This window comes from Schistocerca cancellata, chromosome 4 (assembly GCF_023864275.1).
Source record: "Schistocerca cancellata isolate TAMUIC-IGC-003103 chromosome 4, iqSchCanc2.1, whole genome shotgun sequence".
Classification (NCBI taxonomy): domain Eukaryota; kingdom Metazoa; phylum Arthropoda; class Insecta; order Orthoptera; family Acrididae; genus Schistocerca; species Schistocerca cancellata.
In genome coordinates this window covers 180795971-180812135 of record NC_064629.1, presented here as the reverse complement: position 1 = coordinate 180812135, position 16165 = coordinate 180795971, and the positions used below count along the sequence as shown (strand labels likewise).

At 44.3% G+C, this 16165-nt stretch overlaps 1 protein-coding gene across 4 annotated transcripts in view; it reads left to right on the top strand.

Annotated features, from left to right (window-relative positions):
• The window catches only part of LOC126183663 (ATP-binding cassette sub-family B member 6), a 161781-nt gene that overhangs the window by 45741 nt on the left and 99875 nt on the right, over nucleotides 1-16165 (top strand). For all 4 annotated transcript variants that reach the window (XM_049925815.1, XM_049925814.1, XM_049925812.1 and 1 more), the window contains exon 9: nucleotides 15809-16014. In XM_049925815.1, the coding sequence (XP_049781772.1) occupies nucleotides 15809-16014 (206 nt within the window). The remainder of the gene's footprint in view (nucleotides 1-15808; nucleotides 16015-16165) is intronic.

The window sequence follows — 16165 nt, the reverse complement described above, 5'->3', positions numbered from 1 at the left end:
AAGACGACACTCCAAAGTGTATCAAATTGTAATACCACATGTTTGGGCACCCACCTGGATGTGGCCAACACAACCTAGATACACATAGAATATGAAATGTCAAGATTTTATGTTGTGTAACTGCATAGCATTCCTTTGACAATATTACTGAAGCAGTATGAAGAAAGGTTCAGGATGAAAATGCCCTTCTGAACAAACTTCTGCGTGGTGTGCTACTGAAGACTGGCACTGAAGCTAATGCTGCCCTGGAAGCAAAGATTATGGCCCAGCGACGGACTTGGAAGTCAGGGCAGCCACAATCTAGATACATCATTTTGGTAGATCGCTTTACCATTAATGCCTTTATAATCCTTTCACAGCATTTTAGCTGTATCATCGGGTGCAGTTCACAAAATTAAGTCACTTTCAGATCAAAAAAAGATTATGGGATGATCCAGCATTCATAATCAGTTAATTTTTGCTACATAGCAGATGTCGGAAATAAAATCCTGTTGAACGTGCATGTGATACTCTTACTTGTAGTGTCTGGTGAACTAGCGGAGTTCCCATATGCTGAAATGGCAATCGAAATGCAGACCAATCATCTACAGAATAATGTAAAAGCTGAGCAGCTAACAGTCACCCACCATCTGCTAGGATACGTCCAAATACAACCCCCCCTCCCCAGCCTGAAAAATAAATAAATAAAATGCTCAGACCCTCCAAAACCAGGGATCCTAGGAAATGGCAATTAAAGTAGTTTAAGAATGCTGTTTATAAACAAAAGGATGACAGAAGGAACCTCCACCAATCTGTGTTAGTGTTTTGTGTCCAATGTTGTGTGTGACACTCTTGCTAAACAGTCACATATAGCTGTATTTAGTTCATGTGGATACATTGAATAAATGTGAGATTAATATGGCTGATTGCAGAAGAGCGGGCTGTAGAACAAAAATGCCTACAGTAGATCTTATGATCTTATGCAGGTAAACAGACAATGAAGTCTGGCTAATTGTGTGTTGAAATGAAATAGCTGTTGCAAAATTACATTGAAAAGAATCCTAACTTTCATTTAGAGGTGTGAAAAAGAAACTACAGATTAAACAGTCTGCACCATTTTTAATTCGCGCAGTAATAAGTCTGTATACCTGGCCTAACAAATGAACAATGTCTGATCACTAGAAATTGATCCTTTAAAAGTGCTGTAGGGCAATTTGAATGTATACTGTTGACTGGCCACAAATAATTACCTTAAGATTCATCTTGTTCTTTGACTTCCATAACAACATTCACTTGTGGATATCAAAGAAGATACTAGTAGTTACTCTTTGTTGTTGTACTGATGCACAATATGCACAAAGAGTATGAAAAAAGTTGTATGTATTGAGTTGTAATAGAGAGAATGTAATGAAGGAAGACAAATACCACCTGGGTTACTTTGTATGGCTATTCCAATTAACAGCTTTGACCTTTGTTACAGGTCATCTTCAGATCCAGTGTGCAATTATTCTGAACTGCAGTTTGTCAGCTGGGTGAAGATTCAGATAAAGGTCCATAGGGTGCCTCTGAAGACTGGCATTTTCCCTGTATATAAGCAACTTCCTCTTGTAGGGTTTCTTATTGTAGGCAGCTGCAAAATGTGTAGTAATTCTGTGCTGCCTTGCTCTTTCCACAATCCAGACAAATGCATACACTCATTGCAAATGAAAGGCAGTTGAAAAATAAAAGTACATAGTTGGTGGAAGTGGGCTGTATATTTAACACTCCATTGTGTGACACAGTTACAGGTACATCTGTGTGGTCTGGTGGTCAAGACCCATCTCCCCTACTTCTGCCCTCATACAGCCATTCCCTTGTGTGGAAGGCCAGGTAGAAATTGTACTGTTTGGTCATTGCTGCACCCTTGTGAGAGCACCTTGCACTGATGCACAACATTCTGCCCACCTAATTTATATAAATTACACAAATACCCCCCCTGCGGGTCCGGGGATTAGAATAGGCCCGAGGTATTCCTGCCTGTCGTAAGAGGCGACTAAAAGGAGTCCATCCCCCTCACGGGGGTAGTTAGCGCCTGCGTCCGGAGACGGACGATCTTCACGACCTATAATCGTGGTCTTTTTGGTTTTAAACTTCTCGTTTCTTCCTTCCTTTTGTTGGTCCCTTTCTTTGCTCTTCTCCACCTCACTGTCTTCCTTACTCTTTCCCTTGACTTCTCCTTGCCTTCTCATTGCCTTTTTCTCCTTGCCTTCTCATTGCCTTTTTCTCCTTGCCTTCTCATTGCTTTTTTCTCCTTGCCTTCTCATTGCCTTTTTCTCCTTGCCTTCTCATTGCCTTTTTCTCCTTGCCTTCTCATTGCCTTTTTCTCCTTGCCTTCTCCCTGCCTTCTCATTGCCTTCTTGTCCTTGCCTTCTCTGGTCTCCGCCTCGGCGTTTGAGACAGTCTGTCCTCTTTCTCCCTCTCTCTCTTCTTTTTCCTCTTCTTCCTTCCTCCCTGTGCGTGTCTGAAGGCCGACCCACGCGTTCGCACGCGTAGCCGGTGACGGGGTAACGCGTAAGTCCCCGCCCTGGGTAGACATGTAAGGCACGCGCGTACCCCCTGGTAAAGGCCAGGCCCGGGGAGGGGTGATTGCCTGAGCTGATACCTTCTGACCATGCCGATTGGTCCCTCCGTCTGTTTCTCGGGAGGTGTGACCTGAGGTGTAAACATTCACCTAAGGCGGGAGTGCCCTCTGAGAGGGTCCCCACAAGGAAGGAGCGCGCCATCGGAGACGCTGGCAATCATGGGGGATTCCTCCGCAATGGATTCTACTCCATCGCTTTCGACTTCGACCCAAAAACGGAAACGTGACCAGCCAACAGTGACAAAAGTACTACCGCCTGCCCCACAGTTCCTCGTAGTTTCTCGCACTGAGGACGGAAAGGATTTTTCCTCTGTCAACCCTTTTGTTATTCAGAAGGGCGTTGATGCCATAGCCGGATCTGTCAAATCTTGTACCAGGTTGCGTAACGGCACCTTATTACTAGAAACTGAGAATGCCTTTCAGGCACAAAAACTGCTTCGGGCCACCCTCCTGTACACGTTCCCTGTCCGGGTGGAGGCCCACCGAACTTTGAATTCGTCTCGTGGTGTAGTGTATACTAGCTCCCTCGACGGATTGACTGACGAGGAGCTTCAATCTTTCCTCGCTGAGCAGGGCGTGACGGCTGTCCATCGGGTCATGAAAAAGGTCAACAACGACCTTGTACCGACCCGGACACTCTTCTTGACCTTAGATAGTGTTAAGCTGCCATCGCGCATCAAGGCGGGCTACGAGGTTATTTCTGTTCGCCCCTATGTCCCGACACCTACGCGCTGCTACCAGTGTCAGCGTTTCAATCACACTCGACAGTCTTGTTCCAATGCGGCTAAATGTGTCACTTGTGGCAGGGATGCCCATGAGGGTGACTGTCCACCTCCGTCTCCTCATTGTGTGAACTGTCAGGGTGACCATGCCGCATCCTCCCGCGACTGTCCTGTCTATAAGGACGAACGTTGCATCCAAGAAATTCGTGTCAAAGAGAAAGTGTCAACCTCGGCTGCTCGCAAGCTATTGGCTAGTAGGAAGCCCACGCTGCTCCCAGCGGGGAAATATAGTACTGTCCTCGCCTCTCCTCGGACTACCCGGGAGGTCGCAACCCAGACATGCGATCTGACCTTCAGCACCACGGTCGTCCGTTCGGCCAGTGCTAAGATCGCGCGGTCGACGTCTCCTCTTCCTCCCATCACACCACAGACACCAGCCACTTCCTCAGCTTCTGCTAAGTCGAAGACACCGAAGTCAGATGCACGGTCCTTCAAGAAGGAACCATCCCGTGCAGACTTCCTCCGTCCCTCGACCTCCCAGCCTTCGACCGATACTTCCACCAAACGTCCTTCCAAAAAGGCGCATAGGAAGCACAGTTCTCCTTCCCCGCCACGGCGCATCTCTTCTCCTGCGCCACCCAGCGGTTGCCGCCCCAGGCCGTCATCCGTTTCGCCTGGCCGCACCGCCGGTAGCCGTACATCTGGCCGTTCACCGGCGGAGGAAGCTCCCCCTCCCGGCCATCCTCCTGAGATGGCCGATGACCCTATAGACCCCATGGACGATGACTGTCCGCCTACTGATAGCGGCGGCAGTGCTCGCTCGAAGCCAGGCCCTAAGCGGCCTTCGAGGTGACCCCTTCTCTCATCTTCCTTTTCTTACGATGGCACTTATTCACTGGAATATTCGCAGCATTCGCTCCAACCGAGAGGACTTGAAGTTGCTGCTCCGCTTGCATCGTCCGCTCGTCGTAGCCCTCCAGGAAACGAAGCTACGCCCATGCGATCACATTGCCTTGGCACACTACACCTCTGTGCGTTTTGACCTACCCCCTATGGTAGGTATCCCAGCTCATGGAGGGGTTATGTTGCTGGTCCGGGATGATATTTACTACGATCCCATCACGTTGCACACCGGCCTGCAGGCAGTTGCCATCCGCATTACTCTCCCCACTTTTACGTTTTCCTTTTGTACCGTTTACACTCCATCGTCATCTGCCGTTACCAGGGCAGACATGATGCAACTTATTGCTCAGCTACCTGCACCGTTTTTGTTAACTGGAGACTTCAATGCCCACCATCCCCTTTGGGGTTCTCCAGCCTCCTGCCCGAGGGGCTCCTTGTTAGCAGACCTTTTCAACTAGCTCAATCTTGTCTGCCTTAATACTGGCGCCCCTACTTTTCTTTCGGACACATCTCATACCTATTCCCATTTAGACCTCTCTATATGTACTCCCCAACTTGCACGCCGGTTTGAGTGGTATGCACTTGCTGATACATATTCGAGCGACCACTTCCCGTGTGTTATCCATCTCCTGCAGCATACTCCCTCTCCGTGCTCTTCTAGTTGGACCATCTCCAAGGCAGACTGGGGGCTCTTTTCTTCCAGGGCGACCTTTCAGGATCAAACCTTCACAAGCTGCGATCGTCAGGTCGCACACCTCACGGAAGTCATTCTCGCTGCTGCTGAATATTCCATCCCTCACCCTACTTCTTCTCTACGTCGTGTACCGGTCCCCTGGTGGACTGCAGCATGTAGAGACGCTTTACGTGCTCGTCGACGTGCTTTACGCACCTTTAAACGCCACCCTACAGTGGCGAATTGTATTAATTATAAACGATTACGTTCTCAGTGTCGTCGTATTATTAACGAAAGCAAGAAAGCCAGCTGGGCTGCTTTCACAAGCACCTTCAACAGTTTTACTCCTTCTTCTGTTGTCTGGGGTAGCCTGCGCCGGCTATCTGGCACTAAGGTCCACTCCCCAGTTTCTGGCTTGAAGGTCGCGAATGAAGTCCTTGTGGCCCCTGAGGCTGTCTCCAATGCCTTCGGCCGCTTTTTCGCCGAGGTTTCGAGCTCCGCTCATTACCACCCTGCCTTCCTCCCCCGCAAACAGGCAGAGGAGGCTAGGCCACCTGACTTTTGCTCCTCGAATTGTGAAAGTTATAATGCCCCATTCACCATGCGGGAACTCGAAACCGCACTTGGCCGATCACGGTCCTCCGCTCCAGGGCCTGATTCTATTCATATTCAGATGCTGAAGAACCTTTCTCCTGCGGGTAAAGGTTTTCTTCTTTGTACATACAATCGCATCTGGATTGAGGGACATGTTCCCGCATGCTGGCGCGAGTCTATTGTTGTCCCGATTCCTAAGCCGGGGAAGGACAAGCACTTGCCTTCCAGTTATCGACCTATCTCACTTACCAGCTGTGTCTGTAAAGTGATGGAGCGAATGGTTAACTCTCGATTGGTTTGGCTGCTTGAGTCTCGACGCCTACTTACAAATGTACAATGTGGATTTCGTAGGCGCCGCTCTGCTGTTGACCATCTGGTTACCTTGTCGACCTTCATTATGAATAACTTCTTGCGGAAGCGCCCGACCGCGGCTGTGTTCTTTGATTTGGAGAAGGCTTACGACACCTGTTGGAGGGCGGGCATTCTCCGCACCATGCATACATGGGGCCTTCGCGGTCGCCTCCCTCCTTTTATTCGTTCCTTTTTAATGGATCGACAGTTCAGGGTACGTGTGGGTTCTGTCCTGTCCGACACCTTTCGCCAGGAGAATGGGGTGCCACAGGGCTCAGTTTTGAGCGTCGCTCTGTTCGCCATCGCGATCAATCCAATAATGGATTGCCTCCCAGCTGATGTATCAGGCTCCCTTTTTGTGGACGATTTTACCATCTATTGCAGCGCGCAGCGTACACGTGTCCTGGAGCGCTGTCTTCAGCGTTCTCTTGACCGTCTTTACTCCTGGAGTGTCGCCAATGGCTTCCGTTTTTCTGCCGAGAAGACGGTCTGTATTAACTTCTGGCGCTACAAAGAGTTTCTCCCACCGTCCTTACGACTTGGTCCCGTTGCTCTCCCAATCGTGGAGACAACCAAATTTTTAGGCCTTACCTTTGACAGGAAACTTAGCTGGTCTCCACATGTGTCATATTTGGCCGCCCGATGTACCCGTTCTTTAAATGTCCTCCGTGTTCTCAGTGGTATGTCGTGGGGAGCGGATCGAACCGTCCTACTTCGTCTATATCGGTCGATCGTCCGCTCCAAGCTGGATTATGGGAGCTTTGTATACTCCTCTGCACGGCCATCCATCTTACGCCGCCTCAACTCCATACAACATCGGGGTTTACGACTTGCGATCGGAGCATTTTATACCAGTCCCGTAGAGAGTCTTCATGCTGACGCTGGCGAATTGCCGCTCACTTACCGGCGCGATATACTGCTTTGTCGGTATGCCTGTCGGCTACTGTCAATGCCCGACCATCCGTCTTATCGTTCCTTTTTTGACGACTCTCTCGACCGTCAATACGGGTTGTATGTCTCTGCCCTGCTACCCCCTGGAGTTCGCTTTCGTCGCCTCCTTCAACACCTTCATTTTTCACTCCCTGCAACCTTTCGAGTGGGCGAGAGCCACACGCCACCTTGGCTCCAGGCTCAGGTCCGCGTTCACCTTGACCTCAGCTCGCTCCCAAAAGAGGTCACCCCCAGTTCGGTCTACCACTCCCGTTTTTTGGAACTTCGTTCGAAGTTCATCACCATGACTTTCATTTATACAGATGGCTCTAAGACCAATGACGGGGTTGGGTGTTCCTTTATAGTCGGGGCACAAAGTTTCCAATACCGGCTCCATGACCATTGTTCGGTCTTCACAGCTGAGCTCTTTGCCCTCTACCAGGCTGTTCTTTACATCTGCCGCCACCGACATTCTGCTTATGTCATCTGCTCAGATTCCCTGAGCGCCATCCAGAGCCTCAGTGATCCGTACCCGGTTCACCCTTTCGTACACCGGATCCAACGCTCTCTTCAGCGGCTGGTGGACGTCGGTCCGCCGGTTAGCTTTATGTGGGTTCCCGGCCATGTCGGTATCCCTGGGAACGAAGCTGCAGATGCCGCGGCCAAGGCTGCGGTCCTCCAGCCTCGGACAGCTTCTTGTTGTGTCCCTTCGTCCGATCTTAGCAGGGTCATTTGTCGGCGCGTTGTGTCGCTGTGGCATGCCGATTGGGCTGCACTTACCGACAACAAGCTTCGGGCCTTAAAACCTCTTCCCGTGGCTTGGACGTCCTCCTCACGCCCTTCTCGGCGGGAGGAGGTCGTTTTAGCAAGGTTAAGGATTGGACACTGCCGGTTCAGCCATCGCCATCTGCTGACGGCTGCGCCGGCGCCGTTCTGCCCATGTGGGCACTTGCTGACGGTTAGACACATTTTAATGTCCTGTCCCGATCTTAACCAACTGCGCCTCGATCTTAACCTGCCTATTACTTTCGATGCTGTTTTAGCGGATGACCCACGAGCAGCTGCTCGTGTTCTTTGTTTTATCAATTTGACACACCTTGCTAAGGACATTTGATGAAGTTTTTTAATCCTATGCCTGTCAGTCTGTCTTTTATTGTGTTTTTCCTTTTAGTTGTTGTTGTCAACTTGTGGCTCGCGGTGCATTTTTAGAGTAGTCAGGGCGCTAATGACCATTGAAGTTGTGCGCCCTAAAACCACAAAAAAAAAAAAAAAAAAAAAAACACAAATATGAATAATCATAAACAGCCCAAGTTCGGCCCAACAAACAAGGACTTAAAAATTTCTGAAGAAATTATGTCCACTGCTCACAAGTAACACAAATTCAGTTAGTAAATGAATAGTTTTGATCTCTAGAGTCTGTTTCCGGTGGAACAACACAGATCTTTTACAGTGGTCATTTGTAGATTTCCATTGATAGAGCACTGAAACAGCTTCCATCAATCGATTGGGATCAGGGTATGTGCAAGCAGTGATCCCAGACCACCACACAAGGTTTGGCAGATTGTCTTCCTGCAGGAGAAGCAATGTACCTGGCTGTAGATTGTCTTTGGTTATGACTCCCTGGTTTAGATGATGGCTCTGAAAGAAATCCTGGCTCTCAAACTGTTGTCAGGGTTCACCCATAAGAAAATGACCTGGAGTAAGGCATGAAAATTCATCTGGTTTATCAGGGAGTTGTGTAGTGGATTGGGGATTCAGACACACTTCAATTTTGAGTTAGAATTGTGTATAATTCATCAAATACCAATGCTTGGTTTCCCTCAGCCCTCTTTAAATGTGTCTTGCTGGAGTTCATACCTGCTTCCTGCAGTCTACCAAAATGCAGTACCTGAGGTGGAATGAAATGCCACTTTATCACATTCTATGGTGGATAGTTGTTGATTTGTGTTGCTTGAAACTGAAAGCTGAACAGTTTGTGCAGTTCATGCAGCTCATTCCTTGCTGCCACGAATGTACTCCCATTGTCAGTATACGTGTTTGAACATACACCTCATTGTGAAATAAATCATTGAAGAACAGCAGTGAAAACTTGAAAGGACAGACTGCTGACAAGCTCAGCATATACTGCCTCAACATATATAGCTTGAGAGGGCAGACCAGTGAAAAGCTCAACATATACTGCATTTGTTGAGATGCAAATGAACAACACATTGTAGACCTTTGCCCTAGTTTTGCACCTCTTTCCACTATTTCTGACGTATGTTGACCCTCCACAGTCAATGCCACAATTAAGGGAAAGTCTGCTTTGTTCTACTCTGACTGAAGGAAGTTGTCACATGAGCTGCGTTGCTGTGGTTGCCTTTGAGTTATAGCAGTGAACGCAGTTGACAATTACTTGCCTGGTTACATATCTTCTGTCTGGTATCAGTGCCTTTGTCTGAGGCTTGCTAACAGGTGTTGAGGTCCTGCGTGTAACAAATGAAGATATTTTACCTGACTATTAATGTAGGTATGTGGTGTTCAGGAAGAATAATTGTGGGGTACTTCTGATTGTAAGCAGCCTCTGACTGTTCCAGTCTGCCACCCACCATTAACACCTTGTTCTTTGTCCAGAAAGGGATGAAGTGAGTGCAGTTTGCTTTCCTTTGGGATTGTTCGACCATTTTATAGTTCTTCAGTTTTCTTGTAATAGTCTTGCTGTTGTATCAAAGAAATGAATGCATTTTCTGCTGTGTGAAGTTCTCCTGTATTTAAGATTCCTCTGAATTGATTTCAAAAAATACTCCTCCCTTGATCACTCTTTTTCCGTGTACATAGAAACAAGGCTTAATTTCTTCTTGTTGCCGTAACTGTTCGACCTGTTAGGGTAGTTGTTGTATGTGAGACCCAACAGTATGCTTTGTGTGTTACACATGAGTGAGTGGTGGTATCTTTCCTGACACAATCCAACCAAACACTCTCCCGTAAGGTTGGTTGGTTCTCTCTCTTTAGCTGACCAGATTTCAGTACTTCAAAAAAAGATTGATACTTCAAGGAGAAGATCAATCCCACCACTTTCATTGATTGATGGATTTGCTAGTGTTATGTGCTTAGGAAGTTGCTAGGTAGAGGCTTCAAAGGATGTTGTTGGGAGTGGCCCTGTTATACATGACAGTAATGCACAGGTAGCATGTGTGTGGTAGTCAGCTACTCTTGAGGAAATGTACACCTTCCAAATGTGTGACAATTCTATGGTTTGAACATTGCTTACACCACTTATTGGAATTGGATGCTGGTTGGGCTGTAGTCCCATCCAATCTTCTAAACTTAGACTTAAACTTAGACTTAAAGTTCATTTCAAGAAGTGCTTGGCATTGGTATACCTTACCTTTCTTGTTGGCATTGTTTACAAGGGCAATTGATAACAGTACTTTTGCATGCTGGTGCACACTGCTGTATGTTTGCTGTGGTGGTATACCCACTTCTTGCTTTTTATTGGCAGTGTGACTCTCTTGTTCCTTATACAGTAGCATACTGTGGTGCTTGTTACAAATGCGGCAGCTGCCATTATGACATACCTTCTGCCTATGATTTGTACCTGTACAGTTGAAGCAGCGTTTGTGTGTTCACAAAGTCTAGTCTCCTTGCAATATCGCTCTCTTTGAACCTTTGAACTTGGGTCACAGACTTAGTTTGTGCACTGAATTAAAGAATTCGCAACTGAGAACAGTGGCAAGAAATCTTTCTCGAGAACTGTGCTCTTGTGCAATGTTAGTATGCTCCATGGCTGGCTGGTGGGACTGATGCAGGATTTTGTCTAAATGAATAATGTCTAATTTCTGACAGCTAGTTCGTAGAAATGTTACCAGACATTTCAGACAAGGAAATGTGAAGTCAGCTATTTTAAAAATCCCACTGTTTCCTGATTTGCACTAATATGTTGCAGCAAATCTTGCAATAGTAACAGTTCGTGGAGTGGAATGCCAACCTGCATGACGTCAGTTGTGTTTGGATTTCTCATCAGATGGTTGATTAACATCAATAAGTCATTAGCAGATTCAGTTTTGGCGGTGGATGGATTCAGCAGTTTCTTTGCCTGTCAATCAAAATTAGCTTGGGATTGTTATACATTTGAACTATGAGATTACATGCAATTTTTAAGTTACTTTCTGTAACTGGTAAGTTTTCAGTCAGCTTACAAGGTTCACCAGACACACATGTTGACAAATAATAATATCGTTGGACGTAAGTTAAGGCCTTATTGTTAAAAACTAGTGCCTTAAAGATACTGAAAAAAATTGCACAAAATCTGCAGCACTACCATTGAATTTTGGCAGTGAAATTGCTGGGAGCTTTATTGCATGTTCATTGCATGAACTTGCAGAATGAGGTGGTCAGACAGCATTTGACTAGAGTAATGGCGTTGTCGTTGATGCTATATGTAAGCATAAGTCTTCAAATGATGCCGTGTCTTTATGGTGAGGTTCTTCCAGATTGTTAATATCTCACTGAGTTTGGATGTTGTATTCTTCTTTTCTTATATTTAATAGTGACTGCTGTACTCTAATGTCATTGAGATTTGATCCTGCCTGAAAGAGGTTTACAAATGTGGAGAGTCTAGTCGCTTGTGACTTTATCACTGTTCTTTTCTTAATTTAACTTCGTTTCTCGACAGAATCCATGATTAAGGATGTTAATATGGGAGATGATAGATTAAGGAAATAGAGCGAGATTGTTTACAGAGGAAGGTGCGATACCTGTGGTGTGCTCACTGGGCTGCAGTTGCTGGCAGCATTGGCGACAGACAGCGCTGCTCACTTGTGTCATGGTGTCGAAACTGTGAGGATGAGGATGTTGAGATGTCTGCTGGCTTGAGATGCACTTCAAAACACTATTCTTGTGGAATCTGTAGTCTGTAGAGCTCTACTGCAGGCATACCTCACTGTTGATGCGTGGGAGAAATTCTTAATGCTGGCTAGTTTCAGACACACACACACACACAGCCACAGTAGTCTTATACTGATAGCTTGCAGTACATACAAATCGAAGCACATAATGTTTGTGCTGGAACACTTTCAAATAGTGTTATTTGCACCCAGAGGATCAAAATGTAGGCAGGCACAAAACACGGTAATTCTGCGCTGCCTCACACTTTACACAGTCCAGATAAATGCATACACTCATTGCAAAGGAAGTGACATTGAAAATAAAAGTACGTAGTTGGTAAAAGTGGACGGTGTATTTAACACTACATTGTGAGACAAAGTTACAGGTATATCTGCATGGTTTGGCAGTCACGACTTGTCTCCACTACTTCTGCCCTTGTCTGGAGGTCCTATGTGTGGAGGCAGGGAAGAAATCCTTACCTATAGTGATTGGTCAATTGCTGCTGCTCTGCCCTCACGAGGGCACCTTGCACCAGTACAGTACACTTATTAACACTGAATAATTTAATAGCGTTGCAGTTGGCACAGCATCGCAAGGTATAAAGAGTCAGCCCTTATCCTACATCTGACTCTACATACATACTCCACAAGCCACCATATAGTGTATGGCAGAGGGTACCTTTCACCACTATCAGTCATTCAGTTTCCTGTTCCATTCGTCGCTCTACGAGCCCTGAATCCTCATATGCCTTCGCAGTCCTTATGTGAAATATATGTTGGCATCAGCAGAATCATTCTGCGGTCTGCTGCAAATGCCATTATCTAAATTTTCTCAATAGTGTTTCATGCAAAGTGTGTTGTTTTCCCTCCAGGGATTTCCATTTGAGTTCAGGAAGTCTCCCTGTGATTGTTACTTGATTGAACCTGGCAGTAACAAATCTAGTGGTATGCATATGAATTTCTGCACTGTCTTCCTTTAATCTGACCTGGTGGGGATCCCAAACACTCCAGCATTACTCAAGAATGGGCCACATTAGTGTCCTATATGCAATTTATAAAAGAGCTACACTGTCCTAAAATTATCTCAATAAACAGAAGTCTACAGTTTTCCCTCCCTACTAACGACCTTATTTGCTCATTCTATTTCATATAGCTTTGCAACATTATCCTTAGATATTTCATTTTTGTGACTGTCAAGCAGTACGGCATTCGAACATTACAGGATAGTTTTTTCCACTTGTCTATTTTAACTTACATTTTTCTAAATTTAGGGCCAGTTGTCATTTATCGTATCAAACAGAAACTCTGTCAAAGTCACCCTGTAGCCTCCTACGGTCACTGCGGTGACAGTACTTCCCCCATAAAGTACAGCATCATTAGCAAACAGTTGTTGATTGCTGCTCATCCCGTCAGTCGGATCACATATGTATATAGAGACCAAGACTAGTCCTGTCATGCTCCCTGAGACACTCCTGACAGTATCTTAATCTCTGATGAACACTTGCTGTCCAGGACAACCTATTGGGTCTATTGGGTACTATTACTGATTAAAACATGGAACAATTCGCGTATGTGGAAACCTACTCTATATGCTTGGACCACTGTTAAGTCTACAATGGGGCACTCTCTTGAATGATCTGTGGCAATCTAGTAATATAGGACGTGCATGTTACCGTTCATCCATGGTTCACAGCAAATCGGGTGAAAAAAGAGGAAGCTCGAGTTTTACACAAGTGATGCGTTGTAAATCCGTGCTGAATTGTGGATAGCAACTTTTCTGTCTCAAGGAAATTTACTATATTAGAACTGAGAACATACTTGAGGTTTCTGCAGTAAACCGATGTTGAAGATATCTGTCTGCAGTTTTGTGGATCTATCTTTTTCCACTTCTTATATACAGGAATGATCTGTGCTTTTTTCCAGTCTCTTGGGACTTTGCACTATTTGCGATAAATTGCAAGTTAGGTAAGAGGCCAGTGCCAAAGAATATTCTCTAAAACTGAACTGGGATTCCATCCAGACCAGGAGATACAGTGAAACCCTGCTTTTACACTTTTCAAGGGTCTTCAAAAAATGGCATAAAATGCAGGAAAATATAAAATGTAGGAAATAACATTTAATGCTCTAAAAGTTATGTATAGAATACCCCCTTGCACTTTATGTATGATATATGTACATAACAGGCATCAAAAGACTTGTCATGGAATTGTTTATTATCTAATGGAGTTGTTTCATCTAATAAAAACTGCTGATGTAACTATAACTGATAACTGTGTGGGAAGTAGGAACATTTGACTCAATTTCATATGTCATAATTGATGCTTTTGAAAGCCTGCAGCTGTCATTTACTATTTAAATAATGAAATATGCACTAGTTACGTATTTTTTCATGCTTAACATGATGCTTCTTGAGAATTTTTCCCATTGTCAAGCGCAAATACGTAAATAAATATTTTATATGGTGTTTGAATATGTGTTATTCTGTGTCTCTTGCACTGTAGCCGTCTTTTTGAGGTTATCAGGTACTGTGCCTCATCAGTTATGACAAGACATTAAACACAAAGATTCAGGGAAATAATGTCGCAAAATGTGTCACAGTATGTTAGCAGCCATCTGCTATTATATTGTTGCACATTTTTTCTTTCACTGAGGATTGCGTCTGTGTTTGGTAAAACTGCCACTTCAATTTGTGTGCACGCACAAGAACAGTAAAAGAGCAACCCCGCATTTAGAACAAGAAACTAACTAACTGAGAGTCCTTGGCTGTGTAGTTCAAAAGCTCTTACCACTAGAGATGTCCATTACTGTCAAGGTGAGCTTTCGCAGATTGCCCATGGCATTTATTTCCAATGAACCTCATTGGTTTTGTTCCATTTTTTATTTCAGATCTAGGGAACAGAAACACAGTAAGGAAATAAATATAAAATTTAAATAATATGCTTTCAAAACAACTGATAAGATACGAGAAGCTTTGTTTACAAGGAGGTGAAACCGAGACATTGAAAGTGTTCTCCATTCATATTTTGTATTTTTTATGTGCCCAGTACATAGGCCAATGATGAAAAAAGTTTTGTAATGAAAGTAGCTTATTTTTTTGGTTTTTGTGTGCTATATTCTAATAGAAAAGTTGAAATTTTTGTGATGATGGTTGCACTGGTTAGCTTGTGTTTCACTCAGCCCTTCTTTCGTTCTGTTGTGCATGATCCTCTTTTACCCCCAAATAAATGTTATTGTCATATTTACACATTAAATTGAGCTTAATGATATACCTTATGAAAACCTTAACTAGAAGTAGAGAATGATTCACGTATCTCCGTGATAAGTTTCATTTGCAACTTACACAAATGAAACAATAACGATCCCACAACGTGTTCATTGAATCTTGCATTTGAAAAAATTACGTCTGATTCAAACTTTGAATCAAAAATAACTGTGACTAAGAGACAGACTGGAGTATATTCAAGAGAGTTGTTACTAAGATCTTGAGCAACAAAAAGAATCCACATTATATTTCTGTTGTAGCCAACACGCAGAAAACGTTAAAGAAATTAAACTGTTTGATGGCATTACTATTCACTGTTTGAACAGTCATGTTGATTTTTTTTTCTAGGCAGTGTCAGTGATGACCAAGGTGAGCAGATTTACCAAGACATCAAAAGTGACTATACATCAATCCAATTGGAGTAACAATAAATTCCATGTTGAGCTGTTACCTAATGAAAGTAATCAGAAAACATATTTTGTTGACATGTGATACCTCCACATATTGCCCAGATCATGTAGACAAAAGCAGTAATATGGTATCCTATATTGCAGAGGAGAGTTCAGTATACCATTTATCTGTAAATTGTGTAACTTGTTTTCATCCTACGAAAGTTTTGAGGTACAGAAATGGGGTAACAGCCTGATAGTTTCATAACAGATGTGCAACACTGCCTAAAAGCTATAAGCATTCAAACTGCCTGGTATAGCTGATGAAGGATTTTTATCTGTTGTGTGGGTATATACTAGACTTAGTTACTTCCCTGCCATAGAATCAGATCTTATCACATCGTACTGTCTCTGGGGCTGTGCTCATAAATAAGTGTACTATTAAAATTCTTTGCTGTGTGCAAACAACACTGTATTTATAATAAGAAGTGATCAGTTACTATTTGGTACCTCTGTTTAGGGTGAAGAATGGAAATCATTGATAACTTTGAATATCCTGAACACTCTTCAGAACATTATAATATGTGGTGGACTCTTAGCTGGATCATTGTTGTGTGTCCACATGGTTGTTGCAAAGCAAGGCCTCACAGTTGGAGATTATGTGCTGTTTGCATCATACATCATACAGTTATATGTTCCTCTCAACTGGTTTGGAACCTATTACAGGTATGGCCTTTTCTGTTCCCCGTTTGACTTATAATATAAACAAACATACAATGAAATGTGCATACATTTTCACTTGGAAGCTTAATTTTATGCTTGCTTTTAAAAAAGTGTTGTGTTATCAGTATTGATTATCTCAGTTGTACATGTACTA